Genomic DNA, 22366 nt, shown 5'->3' on the forward strand with positions numbered 1-22366 from the left:
CCTCTAAAATTAAGGTAATTACCATTATTGTAAGTGGAAACACAAAATTCAAAGAGAAGTTGACTTGTGATTGATTTCTACTGAAGGAGAAATAGCTTTTAAACCCTTGTTGGTTTAGGCATACTTGGGGGTGATTATTTGTAACATGATTTCCGTAAAACAATTCACTGGGAGCAGACATCATGCCCTTTACATGTAACACATATCTAGTGATCAACATGTGTCCCCAAAGCAACAGCCAATGAAGAAGAGAGTCTTAAGGAACTTGGTAAAATCAAACAAACAAACAACTGCGAGAAAAAATGCTGAGGGGAAGTGGGAAGAGATACAAATATCTGTTTCCACATGTTTTTAGGTCTTATGTGATAAAGGAGTTACATTATTACATGCTGCTGCTCCCGGCACAAATAAGGGCACACACGCACAAGTTACAGGTTACGAGTTACTAACCTGGGGTTGGTACCTGGAGACCTACTTTCTCTACCTACAGGGAATCATAAAACCCTGGAACAGGACACTAAGTAATACTCAAAGAGGAACTGCTGACTCTCTTTCAAGGGCTCTGAATACAGAATTCCTGCATCAGGTACAGAATTTGGTTCCTAAGATCGCGTGATTACACACATGCTTTCCAGCTGTCTAAACGATAAGCGCCATGGAGTCAGAAGCTACGTGTGGCCTTATTAATCACTCTGTCTCCTGAATGTTGCTTCCCAATATCTTGGACCAAACTGAAATCGAATAAATGTTTCTTCAATGAATGAAGAAGGAACTTACATTCGATTTGGGAGGAGAGTCTGGAAACGTTGTGCGGTTAACTCACTACCGTGGCTGTCATTTTCAAAAACTCAAAACCATGTGGGGAAAAAAAGACTAACCAAGAAACAGAGTCGTTACTATAGACAACAAACTGATGGTTACCAGCAGGAGATGGGTGAGGGATGGGCTAGATGGGGGACGGCCAGTAAGGAGACATTCGTGGGCGCCTGGGTGGCTCAGTCGGTTGGGCACCCGACTTCAGCTCAGGGCATGATCTTGCGGTCCGTGAGTTCGAGCCCCGCATCGGGCTCTGTGCTGACGGCTCAGAGCCTGGAACCTGCTTCAGATTCTGTGTCTCCCTTGCTCTCTGCCCCTCCCCCACTCATGCTCTCTCTGTGTGTGTCTCTCTCTGTCTCTCTCTCTCTCTCAAAAATAAACATTACAAAATTTTTTTAAAAGAGGACATTTGTGGTGACCACTGGTGTTGTACATAGCTGACGATTCACTAAGTTAAAAACCTAAAACTAAAAAAAAAATTAAAATAAAAAAATCGTGTGGACTTTCTGTGTGACATCATCCTATCATTTCATATTTTATATCCTTCCGAAGATGTCACAGAGAAGGCAAACCAGTGCATGAAACCTAATTATCCAGAATGTTTGGGCAAGCGTAAGAAACTCAGGCTATCCTGTAGTTATTAAATCTAACAGCGTACCAAGAAATGTCTATTATTTCTTTGAAGCTCCAATATCGGGTAGCATCTTACTGTTTTTATCCCTTTTTTGACTATTCTGATATTACTGAGAAAAAAAAGAACGTCACCCTTACTGGAATGTAAAAATGCTTGAGGGCAGGGACTTTACCTCATTCACTTTGGATCCACTGCAACTAGCCCAGGACTTGATATGGAGGTGATACTCAATAAAGCTAATTCAATATTTGAATTAATTTCAGTAATGTACGTGAGATTTACTTGTACTGAAAATACGATTTGCTTCTACGGGAGCATTACTTTTCCCAGTTTGGGCTCTCAAAGTCTATCTGGTGCTTCCGTGGGACGTGCTAGTTTGGAAACCAGTATAAAATCATAGAACGCACTGACTACTGAAACCCACAGGGCTTATTCCCGCGCAGTCTGGTGAGGAATCAAAAAGTCTCTTTCATCAAACTTGAGATGGAAAATGTCTTCGCTAATTTTGTACCTCCCCAGCTCCTCCAAATGACTCTGTGTGTGCTCTATCCAAGAATAACATCACAGGTACCTGCCCTGTAACCAGAACCCTTTATGGGGACAGGCTTGCTGAATGTGCATTTATTTACCTTTTATTCATCCAGAGATTGAAAAAGAAAAAGTTAAGGTTCTATGTAATGGCTTGGCTTCTTCTGACCTGAATATGGCAGTCAGGAGCCTCAGCCATCGCTGACATATCAACATGAGACAGCCACCACAGTCAGCCTGACTTGGAGAAAAGGTCTTTCTCCAAGGTCTGTTTCCTAAGGGAAAAGGGATAGTACCTTTCAAAAAGGGTGATGATTTTTACAATGAAGCAATCCAGGGTTGCCTGGGTAGCTCAGTCAGCTGAATGTCTGACTCTTCATTTCGGCTCAGGTCATGATCCCAGGGTCATGGGACTGAGCCCTGCATTAGACTCTGTGCTAAGTGTGGAGCCTGCTTAAGATTCTCTTTCTCCCTCCCTCCCTCCCTCCCTCCCTCCCTCCCTCCCTCCCTCCCTCCCTCTCTCCCTCTCTCCTTCTCTCCCTCCCTCTCTCTCCCTCTCTCCCTCCCTCTCTCTCTCTCCTTTGCCCCTCTCCCCAACTTGTGCTCTTGCTCTCTCCCTCCCCCTAAAATAAACAAACAAAATAAAACAAAATAAATCCAAGGCAAAGAGAAGTTTTGGATTTTCCTGACTGGACAGGTTTGTTCGTTTTGGGTTTTTTGTGTGTTTTCTTTTTGTTTTTGCTTTTGTTCCCAAGAGCAGTCTAGAGGGCCTAGTATGGCAGTTAACATTCAGCCGCAGCATTAAAAGGGATCCCTTGATTATTTCCAATTTGCATATTTGGCATCTAGACACAGTTAAAGTTTTTGACAGAACTTCAGAAGATCCTGCATACACGATATGCACCTCATCAGATGCTGAAGAATGACCGCCATAGGAAAATGATTTCAAGAAAAATCAGCAGAGAGGCAAGGTCATTCACTCTGTGTGATTCTTCAGGAAAAGACCCGGGTCAACCTTCTACCGTTCGGCTGTGTAACAAGTAAACATTGATATATATTTGTTTCACTCATTATATGGCAGCAGGATTGAGCGTTTGGAAGGTAAGGAGCAATACGGATTCGATTCAGAGGCCTCGTGTTCAGACAGAGATTGGAGAAGAATGTCCGGCTTTTCATTCTTCAACCCAAAACACGTGGCTAGGAGAAGATGACATTTTGAGACTTGAGTTCCTCGTTAGGAAAATATGAGATGATAAAATAGATACAGTATTGAGCTATCTCCCACAGATGCTGTCTGCTGGTAAGTATTACAAGTACATTGCAACTATATAGAGTTACACATGAATACTGAATGTTAATGTGGATAACGTGGTTTGAAAAAAAAAAAATTACTAGACCGGATATTTAATTCCAAAATTATACAAAGTGAACTCAGAGAAAATAGATGCTTTTCCTACGGCTCTCCTAGAAGCATTCACATTTAGTGACAGAACTGGGAAAGGAGGTGTCTACCCCAAAGATACAACAGACGCTTACCTCTCCAGAAGGACAAGACCCATGTAACGCTGATCGTCAGTGTGACCTAGGGGTTGACTAGGTGACAACTAAGGTTGACCCGCGGCACCCAGTGCTTTGAATACACCAAGGTGACTTCTGTTTTTTCAAACGGGTTGAAAAAATATCAGAGGAAACAGGCTCAGAGAGTAATTAATTTCAGCTTACACTAATTAAAGGAAGTATCTGCTGTATGTCATTTGAGGAGAGAAACTGCAGATAACTGAGTTCTGTGCGTTAGAGGAAAGGAAAAAGAAAAATCACACACACGCACATACACACACACACACACACACACACACACACACACAGTCCGGATTCCATCTGCCTCCTGGCTGCAAGTGGCCCTATTGAATTTAGGCCACTCTGCTACAACCCTCTAAGTATATATTGATTAGCTGATTGCTGCTATGCTTAGAACAGAAGTCACAGGATGTCAGGGAGGAAGGGGAAAGAGCCAAATCACTTCTTTCTCAGACGAATTAACTGAAGTGCCCGGTTTGGAGGTCCTAAAACTAGAATATAGCAGAGCTTGGACTAGAACGCCCAACCTGTCATCTCCACGTACAGGTGTGGCATCGGAAGGAGACAGGTGTTACTCCAAAGTGATGTACAGTAAGGCAGGTAGAGGCAGAGGTCAGTGACCCACCCTGGACTCTTCAGGGCTTCACCTGATGTACTGTGTCAATAGAGGGCAGCCCAAGCTCCGGCAGGAGAGGGCGTATGCACAATCCTGTGACAGTCATAAACTGTGTGCACATTATTTGCAATAGGAAAGGAAAAAAAGAAATAGAAGATACTGTTTATGGAGCGCAGAGCAGAGCAGAGCAGACTGCGCAGAGCAGTCTGAGAAGAAGGATTAAAATCGTGTTGCTCAGACTAGCCACCTCTGAAACAAAACAAAAAAAAAAGTTATTTGTTACGAGAAAATCTGCTTGGAAGAGGAACCATAAATCCAGTGGGCACTTATGCCTTTTTTGGTTTGAAATGGAGCTTTTGAGTTGCACGTAAGAATTTCCTAAATAGAAGGTCCAACAATTGGTTTTTAATCATTATAGGGCCGGCACAAATTGTGATTTTTTTTTTTCCTGTAACAATTTATCTACAAATACGTGGGGCAAGTGCCCCAAACAGTGATCCCTTATATTCTATTCTTGTAATGCACCTTATATTTATTCACCGCATTATATACTACACTAAATTAGCAAAGGCATCTTAACAAAAGGCAAAAAATAGTTATCTCTTAAATATTTCAGTAGGAATAAGTAAAATGATGCATAATGCTTATCTACTAACACACACTGTTTTGATTTAGCTCTTTGCATACACGAAGTTAAATATGGACAAAACTCTTCAAACCGATTCTTTGAACTTGCCCAAATGTTAAAAATAGCTTTAAAACAAGAGCGTCAGGGGCTGAAACTCATCCACAACCACCCTCTCCCTCCTAATTAAGCTCTGATGGCAGTTTTGCTTCGACATTCCTATCCCTGTGAATAAACCCCACCCCTGCGCCATCTATGCCCTGCATGGATCTGTTGGAAATGTGTCAGTGTAGACATAAATTTGATTTGGTAGGTAGGTTACATAGCTATTTCTTCCAATGACCTCTTTCTTCATCAAATATTCATTGAAGTGCCACTTTAGCACAACTGTCCTTAAAGGTATGCCGAGACACATGGCCAGTGAGCTGTAAACAAGGAAAATCCACTAGAGCATCAAGTGGTTTGTCAAGTGGCAGAATGAGGGCCTCTGTTGTTGTCTTTTTCTCCTAATGCTGCGATTTGTCAGATGCCTCCCATCTGTACGTGAACTGAGCATGGTACGCCTTGGTGAGGTGCCCATTTTTATACCGTTTTTTTTCTACCAACAGTCACAGTGCTATTAGTCTCTAGGTGGTTCGTGTGCTCATCAATCTTGTGTCCTGAAATTTTTGATCTTATGTTGACTAGAGTTCGGCTTTTACTTGTTAACTAGTTTCTACCTCATTAAAGTGAAAAGATACTCAGGGCCGCCGGGGTAGCTCAGTCCGTTAAACATTGACTCTTGGTTTCAGCTCAGGTCATGATCTCACGGTTCTGGGTTCGAGCCCCGCATGGGATTCGTGGGATTCTCTTGGGCGATTGGGATTCTCTTGGCATTCTCTCCTGCTCACCCTCTCTCTCAAAAATAGGTAAATAAATAAATAAGTAAACAAACAAACTAAAAAACTAAACCAAAAATTCTTAAAAATATTTAACTGATCATATAGCTCCTTCCAGAATAGCCTAATAGGGGATGAACTATTTTTCAAAGAGAACTTAAAATTCCACTCTCTGACAAGGATGAGGAGGGTAACACCTGTTTCACCTTTAATAACAACAGAGCACCACTTATCACAAACTCTTTGAGCACCTCTTTCTATGGCATAGGCCATAGACTTTTAGCCGGTGGAAAGTGTGGTCTGTGAGTGGAGAGTGCTTGGTTGTGGACTCCCACACGTGGGGAAAAAATGTCTCCTCTTCCCCGGGCCCTAAAAGTGGCCTCCAAGACTTAAATTCTCAGAGTCCTTGGGATCACCTAGAGTCTCCTCACTTGACCACATTCAGGTGGACAGCACTGAAATCACTCCCCTGAATGCACATCCCTTTGAAGCTACTGCCTTAGATGGCACGCAGACCCCAGGTCTCAGGTCACTTGTTGAAGAAATGTTGAGTGAGCAACTCTTAACAAGGTCCCATTTGAAACCCAAGTCACAGAAGCACAAAGCGCTTCCGGGTTGACATTTGTTGGAGAGACGGCACGGCGACCCGGAGCACAACTGAAGGAGGGGAGGAACCCTGAAATGCTTAAGCACACATTCACTGAGGCTCCAACACCCAACACCAACACCTCACGAGTCCTCCTCCGTGGGACCTGCAGGGTTGCTATGGTTACAAGGTTTCAGTGTTGGTATGCACTTGGCCACAGCAGGTGTGAGAGACACAGACATTCGCTTCAACAGCCAAACTGGGCATCGCGGACTTTGAAGAGTTTGCATTTCGCCAGTGGCCACTGGACTTCTCTCAGTAGCCTATCCTGAACATCTCAATCAAGTGATCCTGGAAAGAACATTTGATTCTAACATCATGCATTGGGATTTAGGTTTGTCACCAACATGGGCTTTCAAACACAGAGACCCCTACCTTTCAACCTCTCAACACAGGTATGGAGACTTAGAGCAGGCAGAAGAGGTATGGGGAGTTTTTTCAATTCAAGGGTCCACCATACATGAGTCATGAGACACTACACTGGAAAGCCTAAACCAGAAGAAAAAGGCCAGATGTACTGATGGTCTTAGCACTATCGACTGTTCCATGGCTAGAGGGTTAACAAAGGGTTAAGTCGGTGGCTAAGGCCCTGACTGTTTTCAAGATTCTAATCACCCAGAGTCTCCAACTTTACTCATTGGTTTTCAATTTCCGAAAGGTGAAAGATTCACTGTATTACCCATAGAGAGCTAATCGAACAATGTTTTCACAAGGCTCCACCAGCAAGTTGCCCCATTCCCAACATTCCTTTAAAAAATAGCCTCAGCTACTTTTCTTGGGCAAAACAAAGCAGTTAGAAAAATACGCGAGCTCTTTCAGAACACAAAAGCATCACGTTGTCGTTGGGAATGCTCACAGCCGATACACCATGATGTGTAGACAGATTTACTCTTCAGAGCAGTCTTGCTTTGAAAAGTGTTCTAGTATTTTTTCTTTTATTGTCCCTCTCATGGTCACTTCAAATGTCCAAGGCCTCCTGGTCATAAATGACTATAAAACACACCTCTAAGTGGCTTTCCTGAGCATTGAGTATTATTCAGGCTGAATGTGACCCACAAAGTCAAATTATGACCTTGATCCTATTAGCGCTTGACCTTTCTGAGAAATCTTAGTAATTTTTCTATGTCTGTAAGTGACGTAAGGAATGTAAAAGCATTTTGTACATCGTAAAGAATTCTAGAAACTAGTCTCAGGATGATTCTTACAAACAGAAGATAATTATATCCAAATATTAATCATGAATCTTCACTTATAAATAATCTCTCTCCAAAATATAAGGCTTCCTCTGGTATTACTTCTGTGGTCATATTCAGAATTGATAGTCTAATGTTTTTAGTTGCTCTAATAAAACAGGTGCTAACATTTATTTAAGATTAGTAACTGCCAGGCACTGTTCGAAGCCTTTTACATATGCTTATTCATCTAATCCTTATAATATCGAGGCCAGTTAACATCCCTTTTGCAAAGATGAGAAAACCCCATGTCAGAGAGTTTCCCATTTTGCGGGACACACAGTACGAGGGGCAGACACGGGAACAGAACCCTGAGTTCTCAGCTTCCCAGAGGCCGCCTTCAAACACACGAAACCCAGCATCTCTGTACCGCTACCTTCTCCAAACCAGAACCTCTGAGCCCATGAAAACTCCGACGGATTTTTTTTCCATCATATGACATGAACTGCCAATCTCAGTAACGAACTAGTTTTCATTTCAGTAAAGTTATTTCCTACTTCAAGTTAATTTAATCATTAAGCGACTCGAGCCTGGAATCATCTCATTGTATTAAGTCGAGCAGTCTCCCACAAATAAATATTTCAGTGTGGTAGAATTAACGTGCTAAGTTTTCAGAATTGAATATTCTGCAGTGGCAAATATGGCGTCCCAATCATACTGATGGAGAACATATTAGCGAGCTGACACAATGGCATCACAGCGCCATGTTTCAGCAACCTCAAAGAAAGGAACTCAGAAGTCCAGCTTCCAGAATGGTCTGAGGGAGGTTTTAAACTCAATTCCAGGACTTTCCCAGCCATTCTGTCTCCCCAGAGCATCACTTCGGGGATGCTCAGTGCTGGCTGTCCTTCCACCAGAATAGGGGGGGGTGGGGAGGGTGGGGGGCGGTAGGAGGGAGGGAGCCGCACAGCCAGGCTGGGCCTGAGTGAGGAGCCGGAATGTTTGGTCATCAGAAGGCATGTGGGCTCCCGGGAGAGAAGAGTGTTCACTTAGACTGAGCTCTGCCTTAAATGTCCCTACGAATTTGTCCAAGACCCTTAAGTTCTCTGGATGCAACTAAAAGCAGAATTATTACAATAAACTTGAAGGTCACTTCAATTTCAAAAATCTTACATTCTGTCTCTACTCTTCTCATCAACGGACTGGTCAGAGCTCCTTGCACTTTTTCTTTCCCAGATAACCCTTTTTTAAGACCTATTGTTTATTTTGAGAAGTCTGACATAGTTATCCCCCAAATCGAACATTTAAACATCACTGTTGTAATGCATGCATCTTTTCAGATATTTTTACATGGGCATAGAAGTAACTTGCTTTTTCCCTGCATGAGAATGGAAACAAAACGTATGTGGTATTTTGAATTCTTGACTCAATGTTTTACCAGGGAAACACTTTCATATAGGCCATATAGCGGGTGTGTTGATCAATTTATTTAGCTACTTTAGGATAATGGGCGTTTAGGCTATGTCCAATTTTGCACTGTTAGAAGGCTAAAAATGAACAGGCAGATAGTGCCTCAAAATATACTACATTTCTGGGTTAAAATATCTGATACGTTAGAATTTTGATTGGTAGGGCCAAATTGTGTCCCCCCCCCACGTCATTTTTTCTAGATGTACAATGGTGCCCAGACAGTTTGCTTAGCTGCTTGCTGACACAAGGTGTATGAATTGCAGGTTCACAAATGCATCGGGGTCGGGGGACAGCATCATATAATCCACATTCTTTGGGTCAATAGTAAGTTTAGGGATCTTTTCCTACCTTTGATATTTCTTTTTGCTCTTTCTACAAAATGCCTATTGATAGCCGTTGTCCATTTTAGTCAGGTCCCAGACCCTTTGCTTATTGACTGTATGGTGCTCTTTCTACATTAACGTATTTCGAGGAGAGACTCAAGATGGCTGCCATGACCCCCACCTCCTGGTGTTTATGCCCTTGTATAATTCTCCTCCCCTTGAAGAAGGCAGGGCCTGGGTCTTGCTTCTAACCAATAAAACAGGGTAAAAATGATGGACTGCATGTGATTGTGCATGATTATGTGATCACATGTAATAGCGTAGCACCCTATTTGCCTTAGTCTCTCTCTCCCTCCCTGGCTCTCAGCCATTTTGGGAAGCCCCACGTGGCAAGGAACCATGGGCAGCCTCTAGGAACTGAGGGTGAGTTCTGGCCAATGGCCAACAATAAACTTAAGCTCTCAGCCCTACAAGCACAAGGAATGGACTTCTGCCAGCCCCTGAGTCATCCCGGGAGTGGGTCCTTCTTCCGCAGCTGAACTCCAGATGAGAATGAAGTCCCAGCCCACCCCTTGACTATAGTCATTGAGACCATAAGCAGAGGATTTGTGTGACCTAGATGAGCCGTGCACAGACCACCAGCAGCTCTAAGATCATAAATGTATGCTGTTTTAGCTGCTGGACTTGTGGCAATAATGTTACCCTGTGATAGACAGCTAATACAAACAACACTGAGAGGGACTTCCCCTCCAACGTGTCCTTGACAACTCTGCTTTCTAGATCTTTTTTAAAAAATGTTTATTTATTCATTTCTTTTTGAGCAGTGGAGGGACAGAGAAGGGATGGGGGAGAGAAGCCCAAGCAGGCTCCACGCTGTCACGACCTGAGCCAAAATCAAGAGTCGGACGCTTCACTGACTAAGCCACGCAGGCATCCTTGTTTTCTAGCTCTTTCTGTTCCGGGCGATGTCTGGTCCTGCAGAGGAGAAATGTAGGAAACCCAGGACAACATAACATGGTCTTGCTATAAATGCCTTTGGCTTTCTCTCTCTATCCCTCCTTAATGAGGGTCAAAGGATGAGTAGTCATTAAAAGGCATAAAAAATCATATGGTCAGTGGTGTTGTGATAGTGTTGTATGGTGACAGATGGTAGCTACAACTGTGGTCAGCACAGCATAACGTACAGAGAAGCCGAATCGCTATGCTGTAGACCTGAAACGAATGTAACCCTGTGGTCAACTATCCTCAAATAATCGTTAAATGAAAATAAAAAATAATTTAAAAGTAAAAGGCATAAAAGAGTGGCTCACATAGAACATTCTGGTATTAAGGCTGTAGTAAATGATATCAGATCTCTAACTTACATACTGGTTTGTTGTTTTTTTTTCCCCCCTCACAGGAACTGTTCTTAAATATAAAAGAGAAGCCGCATCACAGAAGAAAGGATAGGCACTCCACCTTGTCACATGACACTTTATTTTTTTTTTTTTACCAACTCTTTTTAAAAGGCCCCTTATTGTCCATCCATCATAAAATTGAAAGAAAAGCACATAGGCGGGAAGGTGTAAGTCATACCCCAAAGTTTCGTGTGGCTACAGTTTCTGTACCTGCAGGTCAGAAGATCCCTCGTCTTTTAAAGACCCGGACAGGGGCGCCTGGGTGGCGCAGTCGGTTAAGCGTCCGACTTCAGCCAGGTCACGATCTCGCGGTCCGTGGGTTCGAGCCCCGCGTCAGGCTCTGGGCTGATGGCTCAGAGCCTGGAGCCTGTTTCCGATTCTGTGTCTCCCTCTCTCTCTGCCCCTCCCCCGTTCATGCTCTGTCTCTCTCTGTCCCCAAAATAAACAAACGTTGAAAAATAAAAAAATAAATAAAAAATTTAAAGACCCGGACAGCATGTCCCTTCGGGTTTCCCAGGTGCCACTAAAGAACACTAGGAAGGTAATGCTGTAATTGCAGTAATAAAAGAGACTGAGACGTTCCTCTTTGTTCCATAATCGTCTTATGTAATTCTTTTAAATTAAAAAGCTGAGACATGAAATAGTGACGAAGATCAAAATGACAATTGAATGCTGACATATCTACTGTGCCAGCTCTAATATCATTAACTTATTATTACTAGGAGAGAGAAAAATGCAAATACCCCCAGATAAGTTACTTTGTATATGAACAGGAACAATTATGAAAAGCAACAAAGGAATCAAATAAGCCCAGCAAAATGGTAATTTAGACATAGGGTTTCAAAGCTAATTATTTTGACAAGTTCTAGTCTGGATGTGTGAGTAAATAAATCACACACAACCATCTCTTCATGGCGTGAAAAGCTCATTCCTGATACCTTCCGCAGGTCCTCTGTTCTCTATGAGTCTTTTCAAAAACTATTTTCAAAGCAGTAATGTGACTCGGTTACAACAAGGGACAGGATCACGGTTATGAGAACATGGGTTTATTCGTTGAAGAAACAGTGAATGTGTAAAGAAACACGACGGGACTTTGACAGTTGGAAGTGTGTCTTCTAATTCCCTGGGACTTGAAGATCTACAGAGTAAGAAGGATGTAAACAAACGGAAATGAAATCAGCAAGCGAACAACTTGATTTTTTAAAGATCCTAAACCCACAATGTTCTACGTTATGACCCATGACTGAAACGTGGTAAGTGACAAAAGAAATATAGGAGACAGAGAGATCGGGTGGTCAAAAATGGGTGAGGTACCTAGAACTAGATGCAGGGTGGGCTTTAGAAGGACTGGAACAAAGGTGCGTTTAGGCTGTGCACAACACCGGCTTAACTGAAGTGAAAGTCACCAGCAGGAAGCACAGAGATACAGCTGGCCAGAGACACTGAAGCCAGATTATAAAGGATCTGGAAAGTCAGTTTGGGGGACGCACACCATATTCTGTAGAAATACTTGCAGTACTTAAGGCTGCCAATACACATTGCCAGTAAGCCAGTGACCAAAATGTGTTTTTCCCCCACACCCAATGCTCTGTCACCATTATTTTATGGGGTCATTACAACAAAAACAACGGTAACAGCAACACTCATGGAATGTGGAAACAAAGAGTTTAAAAGTGCATACATGTTTTGTTTCCAAGAAATAGATTCCTCCTCCAAACAGGAGGCTGCCCCACAGGCGGTGTGAGGAAAGGAGGCAGGGCTCGGAATAAATTGCACATTCGCCTATTTCAGGAAATCGTCCCAGGGCAGTAGTTTATAATCGTTTGCATCTGGACTTTTAGCTTTCAGAACAGATAGAAGAATTTCTGAGAAGCATCAATATTTATAGGCTCCTCTACATGCTTGACACTGAACCTGACTCCTCACTATCGTTGGCTTGGGGGGGAAGCCATTCCTCTCTCAACCTCCTCATTCTCACTGACTTTGTCCCAATCCCCTTTCTCCTCGGCTCTCGGAGGCTGTACGCATTTCTGCATGACACTTGTTGTCTGTATCACAGTCCAGTATCTGAATACATACTAATTAAGTCAATAACTTAAGGGTTGTAGGGGCGCCTGGGTGGCTCAGTCGGTTAAGCGTCCCACTTCAACCCGAGTCAAGATCTCATGGTTCCTGGGTTTGAGCCCCATATTGGGCTCTGTGCTGCCAGCTCAGAACCTGAAGCCTGTGTCTTCCTCTCTCTCTGCCCCTCTCCTGCTCATGTTCTGCCTGTCTCTCAAAAATAAACACATGTTAAAAATTGAAAACAAAATGACCTAAGGGTTTTGTTTTGTTTTTAGTAACAACGAAAGCTCATTGAGAGCAAGCATAGATTCAACATCTTCATTTTTAACATGTATAGGTAAATAGTAAAGAACTCATGAGTTCCGGTTATATGGATTTGAGTTATTCTTGTTGGTACACACTAGGATTCTTCAAGTGAGCCAAATAACTACCCTGATCCCATTTAAGGGTCTAGACTCCCCAAACCTCTTCTTCGGCTCCCAGGTCTCCCATCGCTAATGGTTGTAACAGACTAGCACCATGTATATATATCTCCCATTAGCAACCGTAGTTGCACCTAAATACTTAAATATATTAATCAACAAAAAAAGAATCCTACCTAATAGGACCCAGGTGACTTTGCTCTCACTTGACTTTTTCTTAATATCTACAAATTTGGGGGGGGGGGAGTGTTAGGGCTTAGAGTTTGAAAATTTCATAGTGTTTCCATAGAAAATGGAATATGCATCTTGAGCAGGTAACATGCAACCTCATGTATGTAGCAGCCGCCACAAACAAAACAAAATCCTAATGGCTGGGTTTGTCTCGTCTCAAGTTGTTCACAACAATTATATTTTGTAAAGAAAGGAGAAAAAGATGGAATCAGAACAAGAAATGCCAGATTGATGCTGAAGAAATTTACATTTCTAGAGCATAAAGGGAAGTATCTGCTCAATTCAGTTAATTTCTTGTAAAAATGTGACCTTTCTTATGTTGCCAGGGTCCCTCTTCTTTTCTGTATGAAGTGCCAATCATTCCCTGCAAATCTTAACTATCCACAGCTGTATGATACATCAAAGTACACCACTTCCCTAACCATAAAAAGAAATAGTTTGAAACATGGAGACAAAAATTGTTGATGGCCTCTGAACAGTACTCTTATGGCCCATTCTGTGAAAGAAAAGTGAATTTCCTTAACCAGCAGAACCCATTTTCGTAAGGTGTCTTCATGTCACCCTGAAGATTATCCATCCACACAAAAGTCAAAGGTTTGTAGTCTTAATTATGAGCTTACAGATAGAAAAGGGAGTGACAATCCACTCAGAGAGTCATCAGGCCAGGTTTTCAGAAACATAGTCATGTCAACAGTACGGCTCAGGGATTCACGAGGCATCTGGAAAATGCTTAGAATTCACAATTAATTTCTAAGGCTTTTAATTCATTAGAGATCACTCCCCAAATAATTCTAATTTTAATCTCACATTTAGCTCTTTCTTACATAACACTAATCATATCAGAGTTCACTAAACAGTAAAAGAAAAAAAAAATAAAATCATTCACGTGGTATTTTCATCCGAAAGAGTATAATTATCCCTCGAAGTCTTCCCATAATATCAACATTATGGACAAGGAGCTTGAATCGCATGTTTGCTGTAAAACCGTTTTTTAAAAGAATAAAAACGGCACAGAACGATGAACATTGATCATGGAGGCCCTAATGATAAAGAAGAAATCTTCTGAAATAATTGCACAATTTCATACTATAGGATAATCATCTTGAAATCAGTGTGGGCTAATTAGTCTGTGAAGTCTCAGTGAATAGGTCATTAGATTCAGATGCCTTTTATTGAAAGAGTGGAAGGCTTGGTAGATAGATAACACATATACATATATAAATGCAGATTTCTGACACCATCCAAAACCCATTTACTGAGAATCATTTGGGGAGAGAGGCCTCAGAATTTGCATTTAAACAAGACCTGTGATCCTTATGCAGACAAAGTTTGCAAAAGGCTATTCAAAAACTCTACATCATGGTCATGATGCCAACATCTACAATGATAAAGGTGACAGGTTTAGTGCAAAAGAAAACAGAAGGTTGCCACAATAATGTGATAGGGAAATGCGCCTCGTCCTCCAAAGCTGCTCTGATTCCACTGCAACTCAAGTGGCTTATTCTTATATGGATCATTCAGCCAGAGAGTTGGATGCACATCTATAATATCTCTATGTCACATTAGTTTTTCTTGAATTTTATTGAGGTTGAGGATCTCCAAAATACATAAAACCGAGAATCAGGCCAATATTTTATATAATTGAAGTCTCCAGTGGCAATATTCCTTAAAGTGACTCAATGGTGAAGTGAGCTGATAAATGCCACCAAGAACTTGACTTCTCTGCAACTATATTCCCTTTGAGCTCATGTCAGTAACAAGGGGAATTTTTAACTCACAAAGCATTATTCATGATTTATTATTTTGCTAACAATGGGACAAAATTACATTCAGAATGTTAGTATTAAGGTAGAAGACCGGAAATATTTAGACTTAGTATCAAAATGGATCCCTTTTCTGCTTCTTCTGTTTGGAGAACATGGCAATACTGAAATATCCCTTTCCCTTGTACAGTTTTCCCCAAGCTAAAAAAAAAAAACAAAAAACAAAAAAAAAACAGTACTAGACAAAGCAAGAATATTTCAATGAATAAACTGCAAAATGTAGGAGACATAAAAGATATAGTACTTATTTTTAACAAGGGCTCATGGCAGGCTGCATAGGTTTTTTGTTGTTGTTGTTCTGTTTTGTTTTGTTTTGTTTGTCTGCTTTTTCCATTCACCAAAGAAGTTTTAGCTGGAGATAAATGTTGCCACTTTGGGTCAAAGTAACACTGACTCTAGATCAACTTAATTTGATGAAATGCTACTCCTCAAAAGAATGTTTGTAATATATTCAGGAGTAGGTTTTGGTAAATGAGACAGTGTGCCTAGTGGATGATGAAATCCCTCGTGCAGCTAGAGCAAAACCATTTGAGGATGAAGAGAGATCATACAACCTCCCTAAAGCGAGGATGGCGTTTTCCTCTCCAGAAATTAGTATGGTTTAAAGAAACTGCAGCTAATGGGGCGCCTGGGTGGCTCAGTCAGTTGAGCGTCCGACTTCGGCTCAGGTCACGATCTTGCGGTTTGTGGGTTTGAGCTGACGGCTCGGAGCCTGGAGCCTGCTTCGGATTCTGTGTCTCCCTCGCTCTCTGCCCTTCCCCTGTTCACGCTCTGTCACTCAATAATAAATAAACGTTAAAAAAAATTTTTTTAAAATAAAGAAATTGCAGCTAAACTCAAAAGGGTAAAAAATGTGTTTCAGTCTACATCCAAAGAGGTTGCTTTGCTGGGGGGGGGGGGGGGGGGGGGGGGCGGGGGAGGAACTGTAACAAGGTGAGTATTGCTTTCACAAAGACTCCTACCATCCATCCCTTTTAACCAGCTTAATGAAACGAACTTCTTCTATTCTTTGTGATGTAATGGGGAATTTTAATTCTGGAACTTCTCAACCTCAGCACTAGGGATTAAATTCCAACTTCAATACAGATATATCAACTAGCCCAAGGTAAGGTCATCTTGAAGTCATTGCGGAAAAGCCTTGCTTGCTCGCACTGAGGTAAGTACCTCAATACGATCATTCAATCTTCATACCGATAGGTCGTCCTGACGTGGACATCCAGTGAGCTACGCACAGTGGCTGCACAACGGAAGACGAGGTCAAAGGACGGATTTCTTTCAGGACTAATTAGCCTCAGCCCAGCCAAAGTATTTCTCTCTTTGCCTCAGGTGGCACACCCAAGCCGGTTCTAGTGTTTCAAACAATTCCCATATCGGGTCCTTACAGTTGCCGGGACATGGGAGTAGATCTGAACTTGAGTCTGTCTCTTACCACTGCTGGTCCAGCAATCCTATGCCCATCAACCCAAAGGTACAAATACGGTAGGCTGTACAATATCCATACCTTTACCCAGATGTCTTCCTCTGATTTAACAGCTAAACCAGTGAAATTAAAATGAGACCACAGAGCTTTGTCATCCGCTCTGTGCAAGGAGGACCCATTCAGCTTCTCAATTCTATAGGGAGATGAACCTAACCAGAAGAAATACAATAGGCCAAAGGGAAAGTGTAGTTTAAATTGCACGTATGCAAGCTGTGGTGGCTCATTTTCACTATGAGCTCAGCAGAAAACCTACCGGAGGCCCATTTAGAATTCAGTAGAGCACAGAGTACTTAATATGCCATTTGCATTTTGACAGCTCAGAAATGTCTACACTGGATTTGCTGTATCGTCTGCAGTGAACACTAACTGGCCACTGAGCCTTTGTTTATCTACTTCTTAAAGGAAGCCGGACCATTTTCTTGACATTTTCGAAGCACTGTTGGTGTGTGTTTGAGACAATCAACTGGAAACTAAGGAAGCATTGCCCTCAGGAGGAACCCGGTTTGCCTGTAGGAACTCACAAGCACCTACTCCTGGCAGTCTACTTATCAAGCAAGATTGGCCAGCTGAAAGCCAATGTGCGAACGGTGTTTCCCTTTCCTCCCAAGGCCTGTGTTAGTGGAGACGCTTGAGACCTGGGGGGATTCTCCTATCACTTTACCGCGAGCTATTTGCTACCTCTAGACTTGTTCATTCAGATCTCATTGTCCCACTATTCAAGTTTACAAAGCCTGCCACTTGGGAAGAAAGCCTTCCTTCTGCTTACCTGTTTACAGATTTAAAATCCCAAACTAAGACTATATAGCTGTTCCAGAAGCACCAGAGCTTGTGGCTGAACGGTTCCTCATTGAGAAAAAAAAATTAATCCCCTTGACAATGCAATAAATAATATGAATCATGAATGCTGAAATTTTAACTTCCCTTGAGATGATGCACCTTTCAGTGCATGATGGATCAGGGGTTTTCTGTGAAAGTCGTTTATTCACAGGAATTCCTGGCTTTCCCAAGAGAGAGTACGTGAGGAGTGGCTCAACCGTAAAGCAATGTGGCCCGCGAGTGTTAAGGTCTCAGCATCCTTCTTGGTGATACGAATTGTTAACAAGGTAACTCACCCAGAAGCATGCAGATTTGGGAAGCCTTCTCTCTGTGCGCGTGTGTGAGTTGCGTTATACGGTTGCTGTGAAATTGTGGGAATGCATGCTTCAATCTCTTCGCTGGGTGGGTTAGTGAATGTTAGAACTGGGAATTTTGACAAGCCCTCCACCTTTCACTCCCACACTTCCTCTGAGAGACCACAGAGCTACTATATATGCTCCTCTTTTAGGACACTTTCTGAGTAACGCTTGCAGATAACTGCTTTCTTGTCGCTGCACAGACACGGGAACCGATTGAGAAGCAAAGCAAACTTTGCGCACCCAAACAGCCAGTAGATCGGCCCCTGATCAGGGTGCAAATCTGAGAGCTCACGGAATGACTGACGCCGCCTATTTACTAGAAGAAAACTCTGAAAGCCTTTCCCTCTCCCGCGGTCCCTGAAAACGTGCTGTTTGGGGGGAGGTAAGCACCCTCCGGGCTCAACCTTCACAATTTCAATAATCAAAAGGGAAGAAGGCATCAGAATTGAATCCGGGGACCCCCCAAGGTTGCACCGAAGCGGAAAGCACCGTCACCTGAAGCTGACCACCGGGTAGGGATGGCACCGGGTCCTACAGACCAAAACTGCAGCTGCCTGCAGCCTCTCACGACTCCGCAAACAGGTCACGAATTACACCCCACGCATCAAAAACTCCTCCTGCCTTCGCCACCACGGGAGCCGCCACCTGGGCGCGCGCTGCTCGGCTCCCAAGCGCTCCTCCTCGGGGAAGCCCCACGGCTGGCAGGCACCCCGGGGGGCAGAGGCTCCACCTTAGCCCTCAAGGCTTCCCTCAGCCGGGGGCGGGGGGAGGGGGGGAAGGGGGGGGTTGCGACCCCGCCCTAGCTACCACCACGCTCTAAGGGCGACTCCGGGGCTGGCGTCACCAGCCTCCTGCCTGCAGCCAGCTCCCACGCGGCCACTTGCGCTCGCACTTGACCCTTCGGGCGCAGAGAAAACGGGGCCCCAGCCCCGCGGGGATGATCCAGGAGCCTCGCGCACCCCCCCGCAACCTAGGTCCGGAAACAGCGCAGTGACCGCGGTCGCCCGGTCCCCTCCACGCGTAAATACACACACGCACCCCCGACTCTCGCGCCGCGCACGCCAGGGGCCTGGGAACCCGGACTCCACTTCTTCTGTCCTACATCCAGGACCTGGGGACCCCCCCCCCCCCGCCCCGGCCGCCCAGGGCGCAGGAGGCGCTCTGGTCCCCGCGGAAGCTCCCCCAGGCTCCGGGCGCCCGGGACTTGGGGCCCCTGCCCGGACAACCCCCGGACCCGCCCCGGCAGCCCGCGCCCCAGGCCCACCAGCACACTCCCGCCCACTGCCTCGGCCCACCCGCGAGGGGGCGGAATCCGCCCGGCACACGTGTGCGGATTACTAAGCAGCTCCGGCAGGGCCGCCGCCGCCGTCTCCGCGCAGCAACCCCTGCTAATTGCGGGGGAAGGGCTCTAGGAGCGCGCGGAACCGCGGGGAACCGAGAATGCGCTCGGAGGCTGCGCTGCCTGCCTGGGGAAGGAGGCGGCCCCGGGGGCACAGCTGGACTTGGAGTGCAGAGCGAAGGGGTGGGAAGTTTTGCCGAGTTGCGTAGCAGGTGTTATCCTCCCCGCGCAGGGGCTCGGCCGGGCAAAGCCAGGGTCTGTCCGCAGGCCCCTGCCCCGACCCGAGGGAAAATAAACCCGCACGCACTTCCCGGAGATAGCCCCTCTTCGCCCGGACTTTGCTCACTTCGCCTCTGTGTTCCCAGCCAGGCCGGCGAGACCCAAGGCCGCTGCCCACCCGCCCCTGCTCGGCCCGCCGCGCCTCCGCAGCAGCTCCAACAGTGGCGCCCAAGGCAGGGCGTCCGGACCTAGCTGGGCCCGTGGGCAGAGGGTCCCCGATCCGGAGCGACCGGGAGTTCAGGCGACTAACACCAAACATTTGCGCTCCCTGAGATGTCGGGGGCGCATTCCCACCGACACCCTGTGGTAGGGGCGAGTGCGCGCGTGGAGGGTCTGGTGCCTGGCGGTCGGCTCTCCACGGGCCCTGGCCGCCGGGTGGGGAAGGGCGGCCGGGAGGGGAAGCCTAATCTGCCATTCTCTCCATCTCTCTCCAGGCCAGGCCCATCTGGAGTTTCCTAATGGAACCAGAGACAGTCCTCCTTCGCCTTGTCAATCACCCTCGAATCTGGAACACTCAAGGAATAGAAAAAGGGTGGGGAAAAAAATGGAAGAATCTAGAGAGGGAAGGGGGGGGGATAATATGTGGGGAAAGAGCAAGTGGCCATTAGAAAACACACACACACACACACACACACACACACACACACACACACACGAGATGTGACAGCACCCTTCAAAAAGGGAAAGAAAAAAAAACGTATCTAGATATACACGTTCCCAGGAGCGGGACGATGGGGTGTCGATGGATACGAGGGGCACGCAAGGAGGCCAAAATGAGGAAAGGGGGCAGGCACTTTGCAATGTGAAAATCAATCAATATCCCCTCTCTCCGGCTCCTCTGCGCCCCTCCTCCCCCCTCTCCCGGAATCAAGAGCGAGCCTGTTTTCTTTCCCAGAGAATAGACAAACGCCGGGGCTCCCGCCAGCCCCGACATCGCAGCCTGTAGGCTACTTGCAGGAGAACATTCCCCAACTCGTTTCAAGGAGAAAACCAAGTTCACAGAGCTCCCAGCCCCGGGAGTGACCCGGGGAGACTCCTTCTCTGGACCAGACGGAGCAAGGGGTACAGCCCCGTGGCCACAGCGGGCACCAGCGAGGTGGAGCCCCAGCCGGGTCTCCCCGCGTCCCCCACGCACCTCGCCAGCTCCTGCCAACTTGCGAGGAGCGAAGTCCAGGCAGAGGGAGACGGGGGCGACCTTACGGAGGCGGCCGGCCAGGCAGTCCTCCCGGGGTCCGCTGGAGAAGGAGGAAGGGGCGGCCGAGCGGGCGCGCGGGTGCGGGGAGCCCGGGCGGCAGGCGGGCTTGCCCGCTGGCTCCCACCACCACCAACCCCCCCCCCGCCCGCCCCAGCCGCCCCGAACCCCTGGAGAGCCAGAACTTGCGAGGCCGGCTTCGCCCGGGCCACTTTGGCAGCCTCCCGGGGTCCGGGGAAAGTCCCGGGGACCGGCCGAGCCGCCCCGACCCGCCGTGCCACATCCCGGAGCAGGCGGCGTCGCTCGCCACGGCGCAGGTGCAGCCCCAGTCGGGCTCCTTCCTCCCCGGCAGCCCACCGCGCCCCGCCGAAACACGGAGAGCGCGCCGTGCCGGCCGCGGGAAGGGGAAGGAGGGGAGGGGGAGACCAGGGCGGTGGGGAGGCCACGGCAGCCCGGGTCCCGGGCGTCCGCGATGGAGCCCCCCGCCGGCCGGCGCCGGCCCCGGCACCCTGCCCGCCCCCGAACGCGCCCCCGCGCCCGCGAGCGGGGCCCTCGCAGGGCTCGCCCGCGTCCCCCGGCAGCAGGCGAGCCCGCCTTACCCTTGGCCGCAGCGAGGAGCCCCGCGCACAGCACCAGCAGCGCCGGGAGCAGGAGCGGCCGCTCGCGTCTCCTCCGCGCAGTCATGTCTGCAGATAGTCCACACGCTCGCGGCGGCGCGGGCGCTTGTCGGGGGCTCGGCGGGGCCACGCACCGGGCCGAGCGGTCAGCGGCGGGCAGGGCGAGCCGGAGAGGGGTCCCGCCGCCCCGAGCCGCCGCGCACCCGACGCCTCCCGCAGGTCCGCGCGCCCGGCTCGCCGCCCGCCCGTAGCATCGGTCCCGAGCCACTGCGGGGCTGAGCGGCTCCGGGCGGGGAGAGGCTCCGAGGCGGCGAGGCTGCGGGCGGGGGCCGGCGCGGAGCGAGCGCGCAGCCGGGCGAGAGCCGGAGCCGAGGCAGCTGGAGAGCGAGCCGGCGAGTGGGAGCCGCGGGAGGGAGGGAGGCAGGCAGGGAGGGAGGGAGGGGGCGCGGGGAGGGGGGGGGAGGAGAGCCAGCCCGGAGAGGGAAGGCGGGGAGCGCAGGAGACAGGCTGCTAGCGGCACAAGGAGCCGCCGCCGCGGCGGCTGGACTCAACCATCCCTACCCGCGGAGAGGGGAAGGAGGCTGGGCTCGGCGCAGCCCCAGACACAGCCCGGCCTCGGGCCCCGCGCTCCCCGCGCTCCCCGCGCCGCGCTCGTGCGGCCTGGGGCGCAGCAGCAGCAGCAGCAGCAGCAGCAGCAGCGGCGCGCAGGCTGGAAAAAGGAGGCTCGGCGGCCGCTCCGGTGGGGGACACCCAGCCACGCGCGGGGAGAGGCCGCGCCACCCGGCCACTGGAGCGCACAGGAGGGACTGTGCGGGGGCGGGGGCCGGCCTCCACCTGCTGGTGTCTCTCTCCCCGCTGACCTGAGAGGAGCCCCCTGCGTAACTTGGAAAAGAAATGCGGGTGGAGACAGAGAGCCCGCAAGCTCTAACCCCAAGGAGCAAAGATGAACATTAAAATAAAATGAAATAAAATTATTATTATTTTGAGATCTTTGGGCATGATGGCTATCTGCAAGAAGTTAGACCGATTTTCCTATTTCCTGACTTAGGTCGCGTTAGGGT

General features: G+C 47.3%; 1 protein-coding gene across 1 annotated transcript in view; it reads right to left on the reverse strand.

The window, feature by feature from the left end:
• The window catches only part of CSMD1 (CUB and Sushi multiple domains 1), a 2016427-nt gene extending 1994847 nt beyond the window's left edge, over positions 1-21580 (reverse strand). The window contains exon 1 of the mRNA XM_045056760.1: positions 21288-21580. Within this exon, the coding sequence (XP_044912695.1) occupies positions 21288-21372 (85 nt within the window). The 5' untranslated portion in view covers positions 21373-21580. The remainder of the gene's footprint in view (positions 1-21287) is intronic.
• Positions 21581-22366: the final 786 nt, after the last annotated feature.

Source organism: Felis catus, chromosome B1 (assembly GCF_018350175.1).
Source record: "Felis catus isolate Fca126 chromosome B1, F.catus_Fca126_mat1.0, whole genome shotgun sequence".
Taxonomy (NCBI): domain Eukaryota; kingdom Metazoa; phylum Chordata; class Mammalia; order Carnivora; family Felidae; genus Felis; species Felis catus.